This window comes from Schistocerca americana, chromosome 5 (assembly GCF_021461395.2).
Source record: "Schistocerca americana isolate TAMUIC-IGC-003095 chromosome 5, iqSchAmer2.1, whole genome shotgun sequence".
In the NCBI taxonomy this organism is placed as follows: domain Eukaryota; kingdom Metazoa; phylum Arthropoda; class Insecta; order Orthoptera; family Acrididae; genus Schistocerca; species Schistocerca americana.
Window position 1 is genome coordinate 708,752,376 of NC_060123.1, and position 20,554 is coordinate 708,772,929.

At 47.2% G+C, this 20,554-nt stretch overlaps 1 protein-coding gene across 1 annotated transcript in view; it reads left to right on the plus strand.

Moving 5' to 3' along the window:
- The first annotated feature begins 7,509 nt into the window (after positions 1–7,509).
- LOC124616650 (serine/arginine repetitive matrix protein 2-like) overlaps positions 7,510–20,554 on the plus strand; it is a 146,527-nt gene continuing 133,482 nt past the window's right edge. Inside the window, exons 1-2 of the mRNA XM_047144979.1 lie at positions 7,510–7,687; positions 8,383–8,525. Coding sequence (XP_047000935.1) covers positions 7,510–7,687; positions 8,383–8,525 — 321 coding nt within the window. The remainder of the gene's footprint in view (positions 7,688–8,382; positions 8,526–20,554) is intronic.

Below are 20,554 nucleotides of genomic sequence, written 5' to 3' on the forward strand. Positions count from 1 at the left end.
CGGCCTACTACTGTGTTTTTTGTGTCTCATTGGATACAGAAGATGTTACTGTATCTTCTATTATTTTCTATTGGCTTTATTTGAGTCATGAACATAACAATGGGCATTTACGTCAGCAAAAATGTTCGTGTTATGCCTTAATGTTTCAATAAAGGTAACAGTAACAGAAAGATATGTACAAGATACCGCATTGTGGAGGTGTAAATTGGATATAATTTGGTGCTCTAACTGAAGAAGGATGTTTGGTGCCAACGAATCTAGACCTTCAGCGAGCCTGACTATCGTTCCCCATGTGTCCCTGAGCTAATGAGACAGCTCCCACACAGCACAGAGTTCGTGCCACGCCGCAAGCAATTACAGCGTTACGAGAGCCTCGTTTTTTAAAATTGCATTTCTATTGAACCTATTGGCGGGACTAGTTGTTGCTAAATACACTTTCGTCTTAGACTGGGATGACGAATCGGATGCCGATCACCAATTGTAGCACTTTTTCTTTGGCGTAGTATGTTCTGTGGTGCACTAGCCTTTTCTTTCCAAGATTTTTTAGTAAGTTCTGATTCCACATATCAATTCTTCTGAAGTTGTTTTTGTTGGGCATTAGGTTACTGTTCCATTAGCACAGAATTTCCTTTAGCTTAAGATGACAGTAAATTAGGATGCTGTGATGTGCCGATAACAAATAGGTACCCTCAGAAACATTTTAAGTCAGATAGTGAGTAGTAATTTATATATTTTACGGTTATTTTCATTATTTGTGTGTATGTGAGGAAGGATGGAAGCAGCGTCGGTGCTGAAGCGAAGTAAAGCGCGTAACGCTAGTCAACACGATGAATCAGGAAACGGCGACAAAATGGTACAAAAACGTGACGTACAGAATATATTTGGATGACGTCGGCAGTAACATTCCAGCTGAACGGCCAACTCCAGAAAACGAGTTATAATACGCAGACGACACTGGTTACGATAATGCAGTGGGTGGCCACTGAGAAGCCAAAGACTGAAACTACCAGATAGATGAGTCCCATACCTAGGAAAAAATTTAGCAAGCCGCCATCACATACATCAGGAGATGGTAAGCAGGCGATAAGGCCGATTCTGGCACGCTTTTTACATCAAATTGATACGCTAATTAATTAACTTGATTTATTAAGCCATCCCTCCTCCTTAACCTGTTGTTCTGCTTAGTGGTTTATAACTGCCCAGGAATTGAGCGTGAGCCCCTGAGGATAACCCAACCCCCGTCGCTCCCCCTCCCTCTCCTCCCCCAACCCCTCTAGGTAAAGGGACACCTTTATAGCTACCACTCGACAGTTAAGTTCAGAGCCACTTTCCCCCTCCCGGGACATCCCCCAGCACTCCGCTCCCTTCCACCACCTCCCCCTCCGCTCCTCCATATCGAAATAAGTGAGAAAAATACTCAGTCGACGCTGAGCTGCTGGAGAGAACAGATCTCACTACACGAAATTCAAATCAGTGTCAATTGTTCATTCAGATTGCATTTTCTTCATTTAATTAGTCTGCAGGACACAGAGCTCCTCCAGTCTGCTCCCCAGCTTGGGTAGATCTCACATCTGAACCTCTCACCAGCACTTTCTATGGCATAATGAATGTAAACAGTGAGGAAAGGAACGACGTGCGACATATTAGCCGCCGTTTTGGGTCACCCTTGCGTGTGGCTGTCGTCTGAGCGCCGTCGGGCACTGTGAAGAGCCCAGAGCAGGGCACGCGCGTCTGCATGCCGCAGAGGTGGGGCCACTACTGGCGCCGCACGTGCCACTGCCGGGTGGCAGTAGCTTTCAGATGGCTACAATCCCCACGTCACTGACTGTGCGACGAGCTATCGGACAGGAAGGATCTCACTATGGAGTGTTCGTGTGATAGAGAGAAATGTCGTGGTATAGTATGCAGTTTGCTGGATATTGTAGCTCAGTTCAGAATTATGTTACTGATTGTCTTAGTATGTAGTGTGTCCTCCTAAGAAGGTACTATCATAAAGTGATCGACTGAGGACATATTGGTGTTGGACAGAGAGGAACTTAATAAGCATACAGCTTAGGACTGAGTCCATAGTCTCACAAGGAATGGAAGGAAGTGATAATAGGTGAGTGTGCGGTGAATACTTTTCAGCAGATAGTGGAAATGCAGCAGGATGAGCTGGACAGGTGTCTCATAACTCAAAGAGATTACTGTCTGTGCTGGAGCTGTTTGCATTTTTTTTAAATAGCCAGTCAGTCCACAGTACAGGAGATGATTCCATCCTATTTCACTATCCCACACAGGATGAACCAGAGGTGTTCACCTTGGTGTATGCACCTCAAATGAGCTACTCCACAAAACTGGCACAGAGGGGGCTTCAAACAGTTTTTTCCCCATCATTGCCAATAGGAACACAGCATTCCCCCCTCTTCCAACCGAAACTTGGCGGTAGCCAACAGGAGTGCGGCAACACTAGATCTGTTTCCATGTTGGCGGGGGCTGGGGGATATAAGATGCATGTATTCTCAGTCACCATCCAGTGGAGTGAGGGCTATAGCGAGCTCAGAGAGAAGCTCTACTCCGTCGCAAAACCGCGGAAGATGATCGCGGGGACCGACACTTACAAGGTCAGAGCAGCGTGCATAGAGGACCACGCGAAACTCGTGCAACTCTGTGAGACCGAGAAGCGGAACTGCTTCACGCAGGGCACGGAGCAGCTGAAGGTCGTTTTTCGCCACCTGCCGCTGAAGACGGACCGGCGTTCCTACAGCGGCAGCTGGCGGAACTCGGCTTCCAGACCCGCCACGTAGGCCTGATGAGGTCGCCCAGGACATGCCCTTGTTCCTTGTGGTTTTAGTCGACAAGGTCGACAACCGGAAAATTTTTCAGGTTGAAAACATTGCCGAGTTCGACGTGAAAGTCGAGCCACTCCGCGCAAAAGGCAGACGAGCCCATTGCTTCAACTGCCAGCGCACGGACCACGTGGCAAAGTTTTGCAAGATGCCGGTGCGCTGCCGCAAGTGCGCCGAGGAGCACCCGTCGCGGGACTGCCCCGAGAAGAAGGAAGACCGACCGACGTGCTGCAACTGTAACGGGGACCACGTCGCCTGTTATCGGGGATGCGCCGCATTCGAGAGCGCGAAGCGCGCCAGCCGCGCAAACCGGAGCCGCAGCTTCGCGGGCGTTGCTAAGGGGAAGCCGGCCGCCCCCTCCGAGAGGCCACGGCCGCTCGCAGGGGAGGCCGCGCCGCCACCGCAGCCGCCGCAGCTGCCCTCCCCTCGCCCGCGGCGCCGCCTGCAGTCGGGGAGGCCGGCTTGCCGGCGCCCGCGGCTGTAAGGAGGGTTGCCGCCCGAGCAGGGCGTTCCCAGCACGCCGCTCCGCTGCCGACTACGGGAAACGCCGCGAAGGAGTCAGACCTTCCCGAAACGGCGAAGGAAGACACCACCGAGCAGGCCGCGCTTCTTCGGTCGCTCGACCATCTAATGACTCAGCTACCGGTGCTCGTGGGAGCAGTGACGGCGGCCCTCCAGGCCACCGCCGGAAAAGCCAGCCTTAAAATGGAGAACGACCGTATTTATGGGTTAACCATTTGCACGTTCGTCGCTCGGAGTCTCCACCCCCAGCAGGGCGAGTTTCGTCAGTTCCTACGGGACGAGACGGTCGACATCTGCCTTGTGCAGGAGACCTTCCTCAAACCCAGGATCGACGTGCGAGCAGCAAATTCTTGCTGCTACCGAGATGACAGAGCCACCCACGGGGGCGGCACTGCCATCTACGTGAGGAAGTCACTGCGCCACCACCGGGTTCAACTCCCGGCGCTCGACGCGCTGGAGGCCACAGGAGTGGCCGTCACCACCACCGCCGGAAAGATTCTTTTCGTGTCGGTGTACCGGCAGCCTGGCAGACAGCTAGACGAAGCCGACTTCGACGCCCTGCTGTCGCTGGAGGGGCGAGCTTTCATTGCCGGGGATTTCAATGCGAAACACACCGAATGGAACTCGCGAACTGTTAGCCGCAGCGGGCGCCGGCTCTCCCGCGTTGTTGACCGCAACGGCGCGATCACCGTGGGGCCGTTTGACCCCACGATCTTCCCTGCACGGGGACAACCGGACATGCTTGACATTGCTCTTCTGAAGGGCATCGGGCACTTCGCGACCGCCGAGACGCGCAAAGTCCTCTCCTCCGACCACGTACCGGTCATTTTTGGCCTCGACGTGGCCGGAGCTTCTCTTCCAGAGAGCCGTCCGAGCTATCTCAGGTTCGACGCCGAGCGCTTTCAGACGAAAGCCCTCGAACTGCTCGAGGACGCGCCAAACCCCGCTGTAGTAGGGGCAGACGCCGCCCTAGCATTCTTCACCCGAAGAATACTCCGAGCAGCAGAGGAAGCCACGCCGAGACATCGCCGAGGGCCACGAGACTTCTCGCGACAGCTACCGTGCCCTATCCTGGACGCGATCACCGAGAAGAACCGACTCTTTCGTGAATGGCAGCTCACTCGCCAACCAGACACGAAGCACCGCTTAAACCGCATGATGCGGGAAATTAAGGCAGCAGTCGAGCAACACCGGAACCAGGAATGGGAAGACCTTGTGTCTACCCTCAGTCCTGAGGATGGCAGTGCATAGAGGGTTGTAAAGTCCTTCCTACGCCGGTGACAGCGAATACCGCCTTTACAGGTCGGGAACTTCGCCAGCGACCCCGACGCGAAAGCCAGGCTGGCTGACGCATTTGCAGTGAACTTCACACCGGTGGCCGACGTCATCGACGACGACCACATACGGAGGGTCCACGGGCAACTACCAACCTTCAGCGCCGCAAGGGAGGAAGGCGACGTTATCGAGCTGATAACGGAGGAGGAAGTTGCTGTGCAGCTTCGCTCGCTGAACCCCAAGAAGGCTGGAGGCAGCGATGGCGTCACAAACCTCCTGCTGAAGAACCTTCCGCCGGGCCTACACCGACAACTTGCCGATGTTTTCAACGAGATTCTCCGATCAGGTGTCTACCCCTCTGCGTGGAAACACGCGGAGGTCGTGGCCATTCTGAAATCCGGCAAGGACCCACGACAGGCATCGAGCTACCGACCCATCAGCCTGCTCTCGTCCCTCTCGAAAGTTTTAGAGAGGCTGTATGCGAGAAGACTGATGCGACACGTCACCCAGGAGGGCATCATCCCGGACGAGCAGGTCGGGTTTCGAGAAGAACATGCCACTTCCCACGAGCTCATGCGCGTGGTAGAACCGGCGATGAGGGCACTGGAAACAAGGGAATACTTTGGCGCAGTGTTCCTCGACGTCTCCCGAGCGTTTGACTTGGTGTGGCACGACGGTCTCGAGTTCAAACTTTTTGAACAAGGGATACCGACGTCCCACATGACGCTCCTGCGGTCGTACCTGTCCGAACGAACCTTCCACGTGAGGGCTGACGACGGAACGCCCACAGACCGGCAGATACGTGCAGGAGTGCTGCAGGGGTTGGTACTCGGCCCCTCGCTGTACTCCCTGTACACTGCCGACGCGCCGAAAGTGGCAGGAGTCGAACTGGCGCTGTACGCGGATGATACAGCCCTGTTCACTCGCAGCACGAACGCCCAAGTGCTGAGAAACCACCTCCAACGCGGGTGCGACGCCTCGGGCTCGTGGGCAACAAAGTGACGGCTGAAATTCAACGCCACAAAGAGCCAGGCAGTCGTCTTCACCCGAAGACTTCTGCCACCAGGGCTTACGCCAGGCGAAATCCTGGGAGAACATATCCCATGGAGTGGGACGGCGAAATGCCTAGACCGCAGGCTGACCTGGAAGCATCACGTCCGTGATGTGAAAGGGAGAGCAATAGGACGCCTTCGCGCCCTGTATCCGCTGCTAAACCCGCAGTCGTCATTGCCACCGTAACACGGCATCACGCTTTACCTAAAATTGGTTCGCCCACTGTTGTATGCGGCCGTGGTCTGGGGGAAAGCCGCAGATGCTCACATTGTGACTCTGCATCGGATGCAAAACCGCGCCCTGAAGACTGCTATGCATCTTCCGAGGCGCTTCTCGACGCGCCAACTCCACGAGGACACCGGGATCCTGCCTCTCCGAGACAGGTTTCGCGCCATCGCCAGGAAGTTCTACGAGAAGACGGGACGCTCCCGCAACCGGCCTGACCTGCTGAGGGATTAAGTTTTACTAATCCCTCAACAGAGTGTGACTTTCTCTTTTTCAGGTTACACCAGCTAGGACCAATCAACAAGAGTGGTAATATATCTTTCTCTCTTTTACAGGAACCGCAGGAATGACAAATTTTGTCAAAACTGCACCACCTCGAGCCAAGGATAGGCTCGTCTTTTCAGCGTCAGTGTCAGTCACAGTCAGTCAGTGGAAGAACGACGACGTGTCGACGGCAGCCGAGATCCTCATCCACTTCACTCTCGCTTAACAAGAGTACAAGTAAGTACATGTGGTTTAGTTGCATATCGTGGTGTCTTTCTCTGTGGATTGTTTCTTCTTCTTTGTTCAGAGACCTCCGGCTATGATCACGGAACGATTGTGGTGTTACTTGATCTAACAGAAAATTGTCTCAAAGAAGATATTTTATGTGATCTTGAGAGCAGGTGACCCTCATGTCGTGCCTGTCTCTAGTTACACCTTAGTTGGCACAGCTTGCAATAGAATCCATGAGTCTGTATCACAGCGAGTATGACTCGAAAGCAAAGTGACTGTGACAAAACAAAATTTACCAGCAACGTAAACACCATCTCTACATTGTTGCTGGCCGGGGTGGCCTAGCGGTTCTAAGCGCTACAGTCTGGAACTGCGCGACCGCTATGGTCGCAGGTTCGAATCCTGCCTCGGGCATGGATGTGTGTGATGTCCTTAGGTTAGTTAGGTTTAAGTAGTTCTAAGTTCTAGGGGACTGATGACCTCAGCAGTTAAGTCCCATAGTGATCAGAGCCATGTTGAATACGTTGTCTGTACTTCTCCAACCTATCTATGAGTGCGCTGATGCAACTCAACCTCAACACCTAACACATTCATTCATCCCCTAATATTCATATGACATCACACATAAATACTAAAGTAAAATAAATGTTCGATTATGGATGTCCAACAAGATATTAAGCGTGACCAGAATGTAAGACTGCCAGTGTAAAAAATGTAAACTATGATTGAGTTCGGATAACATTTACTCTGGTAGAAGTTATTGGTGATCTGCATTTGCTTTTGAATTAAATCTCATAAATTACACAGTTAGGCTATAATCATGGCCAAATATTGCACCTTATAGAGAAGGATGTGTACTTAACAGCTGAAACAAAACATATCAACGCAGTTGGATAAATACATATGACCATTAAGACATAATATTGACACAATAAAGAAAAAACAGACAGTGGAACCAAATACAAAATGTGGTTAGTATGTGCAGAAGAGGAGTGTTTGTAATGGACATTGTGGGTAATGAGCACAGTATTTTCGTTGCACATGTCGCTTATACTCACTCGCTAAGATGTGGAGCTTTCGGAGACGGGCAGTTGTCTTGGTTTGGCAGGCCATGGCACTAGAATCAGACAACACACGGAGTGTTACAGCATCTCGTACTGTCATCTCGCTGTTGTACATGGATTCGCACAACCCCAAGCTACCTAATACTGTAATTATAAGTACGACACTCGAAGACTTTGCTGTGGCAGTTGCTGATTTGCTGGCAGAGCTGTCGTACTGTGCGACAGGTACGCTGTAAATTCTTGAAGTCATGATGATCATCAGTGATCTGATACAGATGACATGTTGATCAGATGCTATGGTACTGTGGGAGAAGGAGATATATGGATTACACTTCTGAACTACCTCATGTTTGGAGACTAACCTCTGCTGTTATTGTACTAAGAATCGTGAATGTGTTCTACAGCCCTCTGCTATTACGTTCATAAGTTGTGGCCGCTTAAAGTTGAGTGACAGAGCTATCTCCGTACGTCCAGTAATTTTATGGACTAGGACTCCCTTCTTTATCCTTCCGTCTTCGTTTTCTTGAGCTCATTGTTTGCTTCTTGGGACTTCTTTCTTGAATGTCTACTAGTCTCGTGCCTTCAGGTCTTCTTATTTGCATTCGTCTGAAACTTGTTTCCTTGTTTTGGGACCGAATTTGGTTTCAGAGTGGCTCTGCTTCTGACAGTGGTAAAAGTGACTGTCACATGTGGAGGGTTACGCCCCAAGTACAGATATCTCTGCTTCTTACGCCATTGTGTTTGGCTGCAAGATCTAGGAAAGAACAGACCAGCTCTACAATGTCACATCGTAGCATCGCGTTGTACTCATAAAGGTAACCTGCTGTTGCTGTCAAGGGCTATAGGCTGACATAACTGCGTAGCCTAACAGCATCTATCACGTCCTGTTATAATCAGAATTGCTTAAGTCTACTCTGCAGGGACCCTGGATCAGCCCTTCGCATCGGCGCCAGACGCCGCCTGCCTCTGCGGCCCATACCTGTCCACCGAGGCGGCGTCCGGCGGTGCGGTCGCTGCCTGGCTGTCCTCGAAGCGCTCCCCAGGGAGCGCCTGCCTCCTTGGGGTTTCCCTTTTTTGTGCGGCCCGGCCGCCAGCTCCCTGCTCTGCCCCAGGTCCTGCCCTCTGCTGCAGCTGCCTCCCGCTTGGTCGGCCGCCTCTGCTTTGGTATTGTCCGTCCTCCTGCTGGACTGTGGTCGCTGTAACGCTACTTAAGCCATTCGACATTCTGCGCACAGTCTCATTACAGAATATCAAAGTGATTCTGTTATTACAGTTAAATCCGGTTCAAATGTACGATATTGCTTAACACTACATGCTTAATCATCTTCTACATCTACATCTATATCTACATGATTACTCTGCAATTCACATTTAAGTGCTTGGCAGAGGGTTCATCGAACCGTAATCATACTATCTCTCTACCATTCCACTCTCGAACAGCGCGCGGGAAAAACGAACACCTAAACCTTTCTGTTCGATCTCTGGTTTCTCTTATTTTATTTTGATGATCATTCCTACCTATGTAGGCTGGGCTCAACAAAATATTTTCGCATTCGGTAGAGAAAGTTGGTGACTGAAATTTCGTAAATAGATCTCGCCGCGACGAAAAACGTCTTTGCTTTAATGACTTCCATCCCAACTCGTGTATCATATCTGCCACACTCTCTCCCTATTACGTGATAATACAAAACGAGCTGCCCTTTTTTGCACCCTTTCGATGTCCTCTGTCAGTCCCACCTGGTAAGGATCCCACACCGCGCAGCAATTTTCTTTTGTCTGTGTTTGCTCTAATAATAACATATGTTTTTGAGTGGGATCGGCCTTTAGCAAAACACTGTTTTGTTTTTGTCCCAGACATGTTTCACTGCAGTTGCATCATCATCAGTGCGTTTTTTATTCTTATGGCTGTTAAACATAAGGCATTTTCTTTACTGTTTAAATGCATACAAATATTAGTTTCTTAATCGTAATTACAAGTTTTTGAGGAACACATAAAATTGTCTATTCGTAACTTCTTACCACACCTGTTTGATTTGCGGAGTGCTAAGGATACATGAGAGGGAATGGGAACTTCCAGAAAATCTGAAAGGAGTATGAGCTTCACATGATTGGTTGGCAGATCCATGACCCACGTAGTGTCAGGTAACATTTGTGTAATGGCTGGTGGTATTTGTCACCTGAGCGCACATGTAGATGCCTTATGTCCTGGAGGGAGTGGGATATGGCGAGGAGAGGCACTTCGCTGTGGGGATCGATCAAAGACACTTCCCTCCAAGGAAGATTTCGCTGGTAAGGGCCACAGAGGAGAATCTAGAGGTTAGATTTTGAGATGTGTTGCTTGTGACACAAGGATCGTGTGAAGTCGTTTCACAGTAAACAGAGTTGTTATTCTTTTCACTCGAATGACAGTTCCTTAGCTCTCTGTGGAATCTGACACATACTGAAGTGCTTCTTTACGGGAGAATACCTGAGTTAAATTTCTGTTCCTGGTTAGTGAGCAAACAGAAACTTTGACTCATGTTCTGTCTTGCACTGAGATTATTTGAGCCCTACGAGTTGGCAGATGGCGTATTGCGTCCACTGCATAGGCAGAGAATTGCAGGTCACCCAATCTGGGTGATGGTCTTCTCTTTCCTACTGCTAACCAGTATCAGCCAATCGGCCAATTTTGTATACATCTAATAAGGGGCGGAGGGGGCGGGGGAGGAAGGGCACAGGCTAAAGAAAGTCAAAAATAACTTCTACCAACCTGGAAATTACATATAGGATAGAATCCGGCATTGTTTACTTCATTTTTATACGAGGGTTGGAACTTTAATAGTGGCAACTATTTATTTACAGCTCGTAAAAAACACATACGTGTTTCAAAGTTTTACTGACCTTCAAAGTAGTCACCAGCACTGTGTATAACCCGTTGCCAGTGATGTGGAAGTCGTAGGATACTCTTTCATAGCAGTGCCAGTTGTACTGACAGCTCGAGCGGCGCGGTCTATTGCCCGACGAAATCGTAGCAGTTCTGAAGCGAATGCCGTCAAGTGTTTCCTTCAGTTTAGAAATCGAGTTCAACTCACGAGGACTTAAGTCAGGGGAGTGCAGTAGGTGGTATAGCACTTAGCAGCCCCAGTCAAACAAATCAGTAACAGCTTGCACTGTACGTCCTTGAACATTGTCCTGCAAAATGACGGTCAGGTCCTGGCAGAAAGTGTCATCACTTCTGTTTCTATGCTGTTCATTTTTGGAACACAACCTACGACCAGCTTAGAGACACAAGTGGCGTAACGACGCCTGTGGGGCAGTATCGATACGTGATAGCACAAGGACGTGGGCAAAAGAAGAAGGAGAGAAAAAACAAAGGAAGAACAGGCGAGAGGAACTTTGGTGAAGGGACGTTGTTGAACAGCAGGAGGGGTCCTCGGGTTGTAGAGTGAAGGAACGGATGTGAGCAGCAGAGTCAACTTGTGCGTTCTTGCGTTTCCATTAAATGTTGAAATACAGATTTCGCCTGAGAAAGTCTTTAATTGCCGCAGCGAGGCGCACACAGCCGCGAAGATAACCTCACTTGGAGGGATAAAGTCAAGCTACGAAAGAAATCACAGCGCACAAGGGAAACTGAACAGTCGAGAGCGCTTGCAGTTACGGTCCAGAAAGAAGTAATTAAGCTGGCCGGCAGCTGGCGGCAGTCGCTTCCCGTGTTTAATGAAACAAGTTGGCCGATTTACTGGGCGCGGCCGCATTAGCGCAGCTGCAGCCACGCCGGGCGTCTAATCCCACCCTGCCCCCTCCACCACCTCTATCGCTAGTACAAACGCTGCGCAGTGCCGCAGCCCTCCCACATCAGAGACCGGACGTAGGTGGCGCTGGCGATACTTCCGGTAGTCTGGGCGCGCTGGCCCCAGCACCATCTCTGGAGCAAACTTTTCTCTTTGGCACTGTGATACATCGAACTACACAGATGATGATGGAAACTACGGTTTAGCTCAGTAAATATTTTTGTGTGTGGAGTGCTCTTGTTCGAGGTGCATTACGACTGAATATACGTACACTGCTGGCCATATAAGTTACAACACCATGAAGACAACGTGCAAGCACAGTCAGAGTGGTATTACGTGTAGTACACGCTTGGCTATGCAAATAATTAGTTTTTCAGTACAGCTGCAGGTAGTTACTAAGAGTATCGCAATCTGCATTCTGTATACAAAGAAACATTGCGCAAAGGGTTTTTCATTCCGACATCGCCTTTGACTGTTCATCGGTTGTGACACGATTGTATTTTCTTTCATGTAAGAAGGAGAAATGCCTAGCAGGACTTAAGGGAATCGACGTCAGCAGCATCATGGCCTGCCGAGGCTGCATGCCTCGTACTGAAATGCTGCTGCTGCTCCCTTCGGTCGTGTGAGTGTGGAGTCGATGGATCTGAGAGCGCCAACACTGTGCATAAATTCAGCGGCGCCACATGGCTAGCGACTGACAGGACAAGCGTACTATTCACTGAGCCATGCGAGGTCGTACAGCCACGTCAAATGCTTCAGGTCAGCAAACGGGCTTGTTCGCAGCAATACAGGTGTCCACTCAGTCAGTTTTTAAATTTCTTATTTATTTGCTGGCATTTAATATTTTCATCTGCTGCCTAGCAACCAAACACATCGTGTAACATTCGTTACTGCAAATTCTTAACTGACTGCACGTGAATATTCTGCTCGACAAAATAAGGGCACTATCCAGCTGTGATATATTAATGTGTTAATAAACTGCAACTACGTTTCTTATGGTAAAATGTGTGTGTCAGGACATTACCTACAAGAACAGGGCATTGACGTCTGGAGCAGCACGGGCTGTCAGCGTGGCCGTCTCTGTTCCAGCTTTCCTCGACAGCCGCGCGGGATTAGCCGAGCAGTCTAAGACGCTGCAGTCATTGACTGTGCGGCTGGTCCCGGCGGAGGTTCGAGTCCTCCCTCGGGCATGGGTGTGTGTGTTTGTCCTTAGTATGATATAGGTTAAGTAGTGTGTGAGCTTAGGGACTGATGACCTTAGCAGTTAAGACCCATAAGATTTCACACAAATTTGAACTTTTTTTCCTCGACAGAGCAGCACCACCAAGTGGTGGGCCCGACGGCAGCAGTGCACTCTGGATTGACATCAGACCATCTCTTCAAACGAACCAGATTCTACATATATACTGAAGCCCCAAAAGAAACTGGTACAGGCATGCGTATTCAAATACAGAGATACGTAAACAGGCAGAATACGGGGCTGTGATTGGCAACACCTATATAAGACAACAAGTGTCTGGCGCGATTGTTAGATCGGTTCGTGCTGCTACGATGGCAGGTTATCAAGGTTTAAGTGAGTCTGAACGTACTGTTATACTTGGCGCACGAGCGATGGGACGCAGCATCTTCGAGGTAGCGATGAAGCGAAGATTTTCCAGAACGATCATTCACGAGTGTATCGTGAATATCAGGTATCCGGTAAAACATCAAATCTTCGATATCGCTGCGTCCTGAAAAGGATCCTGCAAGAACAGGACCAACGACCTCTGAAGAGAATCGTTCAACGTGACAGAACTGCAAACCTTCCGCAAATTGCTGCAGATTTCAATGCTGGGCCACCAGCGTGCGAACCATTCAACGAAACATCTTCGATATGCATGACACAAAGCTTTACGGCATACCTGGGCCCATTAACACCGACATTGGACTGTTTATGACTGGAAACATGTCGCCTGGTCGGACGAGTCTCGTTTCAAATTGTATCGAACGGATGGGCGTGTATGTGTAAAATCTCACGAATCCATGGACCCTGCATGTCAGCAGGGGACTGTTCAAAGCCGGCCGTTGTGGCCGTGCGGTTCTAGGCACTTCAATCTGGAACCGTGTGACCGCTACGGTTGCAGGTTCGAATCCTGCCTCCAGCATGGATGTGTGTGACGTCTTTAGGTTAGTTAGGTTTAAGTAGTTCTTAAGTTCTAGGGGACTGATAACTACAGATGTTAAGTCCCATAGTGCTCAGAGCCATTTGAATCATTTTTGACTGTTCAAACTGGTGGAGGCTCTGAAATGATGTGGGACGTGTGCAGCTAGAGTGATATGGGAACCCTGATACGTCTAGATACGACTCTGATAGGTGACATGTATGTAAGCGTCCTGTCTGATCACCTGCATTCATTCATGTCCATTCTGCATTCCGACAGAGTTGGGCAATTCCAGCAGGGCAACGTGACACCCCACAAGTCCAGAATTGCTACAGCGTGGCTGCAGGAACACTCTTTTGAGTTTAAACACTTCCGCTATCCACTAAACGCCCCAACATGAACATTATTGAGCATATCTGGGATGCTTTGCAACGTACTGTTCAGAATACAGGGTGGTCCCGAATTCATGGTACAAACTTTAATGGTAGGTGCAGGACATTGTAACAAGGATATATTGTATAGGAATGTATAGTCCCAGGTGACGCGGTGAGGCGTAAACAGGGGAAATAACGGCCGAAAGGAAAACGAAAGATTTTATTGAAATCGTTGTTGACAAGTGTCATGTTTACAGTAAGTGTTCAAAATTGCGTCCACCATGAGCGATACATGCTTGACAGCGTCGGTGCAGCGATTGGCGTACACGTTCAAAGATGCCTGGTATTTCACGCACACCTGCAGCAGCTACAGATATGCGAGCAACGAGATCCTCATCTGAGTCAACTGGAGTCTCATAAACAAGACTCTTAAAATGTCCCCATAAAAAGTAATCGAGGCAAGAGAAATCAGGAGATCGGGGTGGCCAAGGGACTGGTCCACCACGCCCAATCCATCTAGCACCAAACGTGGCATTCAGGTAACTCCGTACAGCAGTGCTGAAGTGTGCTGGCGCTCCATCGTGCTGAAACCACATGCGGTTACGAATGGCGAGCGGAACATCTTGCAGCAGTTCTGGTAACACTTCTTGCAGAAAAATAAGATAGCTTTCGCCACAGAGTCGCGTGGGTAGTAAGTATGGCCCAATCAAAAAGTCGTTCACAATACCAGCCCACACATTAATACCGAAACGTTGTTGATACGCATGTGGACGCGTTGCATGTGGATTATCTGTTGCCCACACATGGGAATTGTGCGCATTAAAGACACCCTCGCGTGAAAATGTCGCTTCATCTGTAAATAGCACATGACCTACGAAATCCGGCTGCAACGCACATTGCTGCAACAACCACTGGCAGAAGTTCACGCGAAGAGGATAATCTGCCGGATTCAATGCTTGTACTTTTTGAAAATGGAAGGGGTGTAAGCGATTTTCATTTAACACTCTGCATACAGTCTGATGACTCACATGTACGTCACGCGCAACAGTTCTTGTGCTTGACTCGGGTCTATCAGCCACTATGTTCAAGATGCGTTCTTCCAGTCTTGGAGTGCGTACAGCTCTTAATCGACCAGCGTCATGTCTGTTGACGTCGAACGTACCTGTTTCACAAAGTTGACGATGTAACCGTTGAAAAATTCTATGATCCGGCATTCGTCGATTAGGATACTCCGCGCGATACATTCGTAACGCAGCTCTGGCGTTACCATTTGCACGGCCGTACATGTAATGCATGTCTGCTTTTTCTGCATACGTAAAGTCACCCATCGTCTACGGCAGCACAATTGTGAATGGCGCTTGTCCCTACTGCGATACATCATGTTCATCTACTGCCCTCTACCGGCAGTGACACCAACCGATCACTCCATTTCTCTTTCCCCTGTTTACGCCTCACCGCGTCACCTGCGACTATACATTCCTATACAATAAATCCTTGTTACAATGTCCTGTACCTACCATTAAAGTTTGTACCATGAATTCGGGACCACCCTGTAGATCTCCACCCCCTCGTACTCTTACGGATTTATGGACAGTTCTGCAGGATAAATGGCGTCAGTTCCCTCCATCACTACTTGAAACATTAATTGAGTCCGTGTCACGCCGTGTTGCGGCACTTCTGCATGCTCGCGGGGGCCCTACACGGTTTTATGCAGGTATACCAGTTTCTCTGGCTCTTCAGCGTAGAATCACGACGGGTTCTCCCATGTATGAAAGTGGAAAGCGAATATTACCAGATTGAATTAGTCATTGGCCATTTTGAGCAAGCAACCCGGGCCACGGCAAAGGTGTCATTGGGTGTACAACACGATTGCCCTTGGTTCACGTAGCTGATAATTTGGGTAGCAGGCCTTACATTCTTGATGTGTGGAGGCAAGTAATGCTCTCCAAGATATTATCTATTGACAAGATAACACAAGGCAAAAAAATTTTGACCGTGCTGTCGTTAAATACCTCAACAATGAATGTGTTTAACTGTTTCCCTGGCCAGCAAGTTCTCCAAATCTCTCACTCATAGTGCTGTGGATTTCTGAGAGACTGGTTCACAGCCACCCGACAGCCACTACGACTGACGAAATCTGGCTTAGAGCTAAAGCAGCATGTGCCATCCAAACTCAGTTCGACTCGATTACCACCTTGGTTAGATCAGTTGTTACTTCTCTGTGTAGTAAATTTCACAGCCCATTGTGGCTATCAGTGTAGGGCGTATTGAAGGGGGCCGGATCAGAACTTTTATAAGTTGTGACTAAGCACGACAGACGCTGTGTTACTTATTAAAGACCAAGGAAGCGGTATGTAAAATATATTTTGGCGGAGAAGAAGAAGACAGAGCAAGGCAAAGAAACCAAGACGTCAAAGCAGAAGGTGGCCATAATGGAGTAGAAGGAGAATAGGATGATTACGGTGAGGAAGATGATAATGATGACGACGAAGAGGATGATTGTGATGAGGATGATTGTCTTGTATTTCTGAATTTTCTTCCACTGCCAGCAACTGCAGTAACCGTAGTTGGAAAGATATTTGAGAGAGAATTATTACGCGGGCAATGGATTGTCAAAAAATTGCTGCAGTGCGTAGAAATCGTTCATTTAAGACCGGAATTTACAGTAGAAACAAGTTTTGGGAACTGTCGGTATTCGAGTGATTCACTGTTCATCGTAAATGGTGATCCGTTTCTGTCCTGTTGAAATTGGTAGCAGGAAGTATACTGAGTGGTTAGTCTGTTACTAGGTGAGTGATTGTAATTTGTTGCATTAAAGCAAAGATGATAGCGCCGGTGCAGGGCCTGTGTTAATTTATAACTGTAGGCGAGTAGCAAGCTCACCGTGTTGATAGAAACATATCTTGATAATTATCAAACACAAAGGCAGTGAACCTGAATCTTACAGGAAAATATAGCTGGAAGACGCGAAGATTGGATTTAGTGCTAAACTTTGCACATTATAGGAACCATTCTAGTACTCCCTTATTGTGAGATGACAAATGACATTTACTTTTTGTTTTTGTCCAGATAGGGATTACAGTGGGTCCGCGATACTTCAATACCTGAAGAGGCATAACTTTTGATCAAGCTAAATTAAAGATCAAAGTGGTGGTGACACGATTATTTTTTTAGTTTTGTTTGCATGTATTACTGATTTGTGTGAGTTTAATGTTGCAGGCACTCCATCACGCATGTTCCATTATAGTGTTGTTGAAGGAAAATGGTTACAATGCAGCCAAGGTGAAAAAAATAAAAATTCAGTGCTGCCTTTCAATGGTCATTGAGATCTATTATCTCCAGTGACGGACTTAAGTCCTCAACCTCTGATTAAAAAAAAAAAAGAAGAAACAGTCAGCACAACATAATGAGATTATAAATAATTTTAAAGAGAATCAGAGAACGGTAATAAGGTTCGTAATCGAGAGTTATGGAATGTACGCTTTGTGGCAGTAAGATTAAAGATAGTGAAAGCACTGGGTTTAGTAACATCCCAAAGAGATTCTTGGGTAGAATTAGCTCGAGCTTAAAATACTTAAGCCGGGTTCCCACGGGGCGTGACACGCTAGCGTGAGACATGCTGTCGTGGAACACCACCCGTGTCAACGAAGAGACGTGAGTTTGGCTGTGACGTCTCGGGCAGGCGTGAGGGCTCACTCTTCATATCAAACGTGTTTGATTTTCAGTCGTGAGTTTGCCTTGGCTGTGGCTATGTCAGATTACAACATCTAGTGCTACGAACAACAAGATGGCAACTAGTGCCATTAAAAGTCGTGTGATCAAGTTGCAAGACAGTAAAACTTTAGAATTTCTGGAACTTTACACTACTGAGCAGGTCTTGTATGATGTAAGCAGGGAAGAATACAGAGACCGAGATGCAAGAAGGCTGCTGCCAAAAGAATTAGTGATGCGCTCCAAATTCCAGGATTCGGACCGAAAGAAGTAATTGCGAAATTTAAAAGCTTGAGGAGCTCGTATTGCCAGGAACTGAAGAAAATAGTCGAAAGCGAACGGTCTGGAGCTGGCACTGACGAGGTTCATAAACCAAAAATCTTCTGGTTTGATAAGATGAATTCTTTCATTCGCCCATTCGTTCAGCAACGACCCACACTATCAAATCTGGTAAGTGAAATAAAAGTTTGTTTCCATATTTGAAATTTTATACATTTTCAAAATTGTTCCTTACATTTTCATTATTACAACAGTTTTTATAATGATTATACAGAATAGTAGGTATATCATAGGAACTGTACCAGCTACTTTTAATACAACAATTCTTATGATAAAACATGTCTAGCAATGCATTTACTTTGTGACACATACTAATTGAAGACAACCATGTACAAAATAATTGAGCACAATATTGACACTGATGTGCTCTACGGTTCTGTATTTGGAACGTCGCCGAATAGTACATTTTGCCAGGGCACAGCACCTTCATTATTAAAGTAATCACGGTACTTATGCCGAATTTGTTGTGCCTGTCGATGTGGTTGTCTGTTAGCAGTTTGCGGAAGGTTCTGTAGGCCAGTAATTTCCTCTTGACGCCACGATCCAGGGAAAATGCGATGGTTTTCATCCTCGAAGTCAATTAAACCTCGTGAGATGTAGGCGGGATTCGTTTTCCGCAGCCAGTTGTGCAACGACCAGCAGGCTAGTACTACTTTGTCCACCGACTGTATTTTTAAAGATATAGGTGTTTCAAATATTCTATATTTACTCACAAGTATGCCGAAAGTATTTTCTACAACTCTTCGAGCCCTTGAAACTCGATATTTGTAGATTCTTTCCTGTCGAGACATGTTACGCCGACTGTAATGTTCCATCAGATAAGACTTTGGCGGAAACGCATCATCCCCTACAATAACAAAACCACTTGGCATTGCAAGGGAATTTGTCTCCGAAGCGTTGTACAATGAGCAGTTTTGAAATAGACCACCATCAGAATTTCTTCCTTTAGCTCCTACAACAACATACAGGGAACAATGATCGGAATCAGCGAAAGCTAGCAATACAATACTGAAACTACTTTTGTAATTGTAATAATCAGATCCAGTAGCGGGAGGGGCACGAATGACAATGTGTTTTCCGTCCAGAGCTCCTGCACAGACTGGAAAGTTCCATCGTTCTCTAAACCCATACTCTATATTTTTCCATTCATCTGAAGTTGCCGGCGCCTGAAACAAAATTAATGTTTTGATTGCAGGTGTTACCAATAAACACAAATGAACAATCACAACTGGAGAAGCCACAATCCCTATCTGTAGATTTAACTGCTGTTCACGATCTCAACGAGACCACGCCAAGCACATCACAGATTCCAGCAGAAACTGAGACACCCAGGGCAGTACTAAAACGAAAAGTGCCTTCAACTCCATCGCAGCCTTCATCATCAAAAATCGGCGAAAAAGTTCTGCACGACTCCCAAATGGGTTTTTTTTCCATGTGCGATTGAGAAATTACAAGCTATTTCAAATCGTGCTGCAGTAATGAACCAAGAAGATTCCTACGACTATTTCGGAAAGTATGTTGCGTCACTGCTACGCAGTATTGGGCCTCCAATTGCCATGAGGCTTCAAGAGTCAATTACGTAACAAATAACAAATGCGATGTGCCCACCACCAGCTCCCTCCAACCAATCAATACTAGCAAGTGAGAGAGAATCGAATATGAGTGCTGATTTCTCAGATGACTGTTTATTTACAAATTTATAGGTCTATCTTATTTTATTACTCAAAAGATTGCTTTCTTTCTATGCTGGTAACATTTTTAATGATCAATATTATTATAATGATCAACCATTTTCGTATTATTGTTTTTTTCTATTCCTTAAATACTTAGACCTAGAATACTCGTACATTACTATGTTGAAAATTCAAATAAAATAATAAACGAAAAAGTTGTATACTATATCTTTTTGTTATTACATGTATGTATTCCATAAGTGCCTTGTGGACCGCTTCGCGTGTTTCAGGTATAAATTTACTAATTGCGTTCTTTGGAACACGAAATAAATATTCCAGACTTTAAAGAGTCCCCTGTGGCTAAGTAGCGTAAAGTTACTAGAAGTTTAATTTTTGTTTTTACTGCTTGTCTCATATTAGTATCTCATTTTGAAATCAGAGGTGAAACGCGTTGTAAAAGGTAGTCAAACTCCGCATGAGACATTCGTAATAAGTTCTTGAAATCTTCAGGATAATGGTTTCTTAATTCCATGTCAACCAAATTATGTGCCCTCGATGTTCTTTGAAGTATGCAGTTCCTGACCCACCATCGTCTTTTCTTCCGTTTTTCTTGAGGTTCCACCAACCGATTCATTCTCTGTGCCAAAACAGTAGCAAAAACCGAACGCACCACAGCACAACTCTCGATGAGGAGCTCGTTCATGGCCGGCTTCGCGCGATCAACTGAATCACGCTTTCGTTGACACTCCATTCCGTGTGAACTGTCCACGCCCCACGACTGATGGTTTCACTCCTGTCATGGCACGAAATCAAGCACAAAAGCGTGGCACACATTCGTGCTCACGACCCGTGGGAACTCAGCTTTATTCACCGATAAACATTGCAAGCGTATCGCTATCTAGCTAAGAAATACATCTTCGACTATTCAAAGAGACACGCTGGGAAGCTAATCAATATAATAACTAAATTATTTGACGTCGAAAGTAACTCAAAGAAAAGTAATTTTACTATTGAAAGTGTGATTAGTACTTCATTTCATTGGTATTGCTGATGTATTTCCGCTTTCTGAAGTTGACAGTTGCTT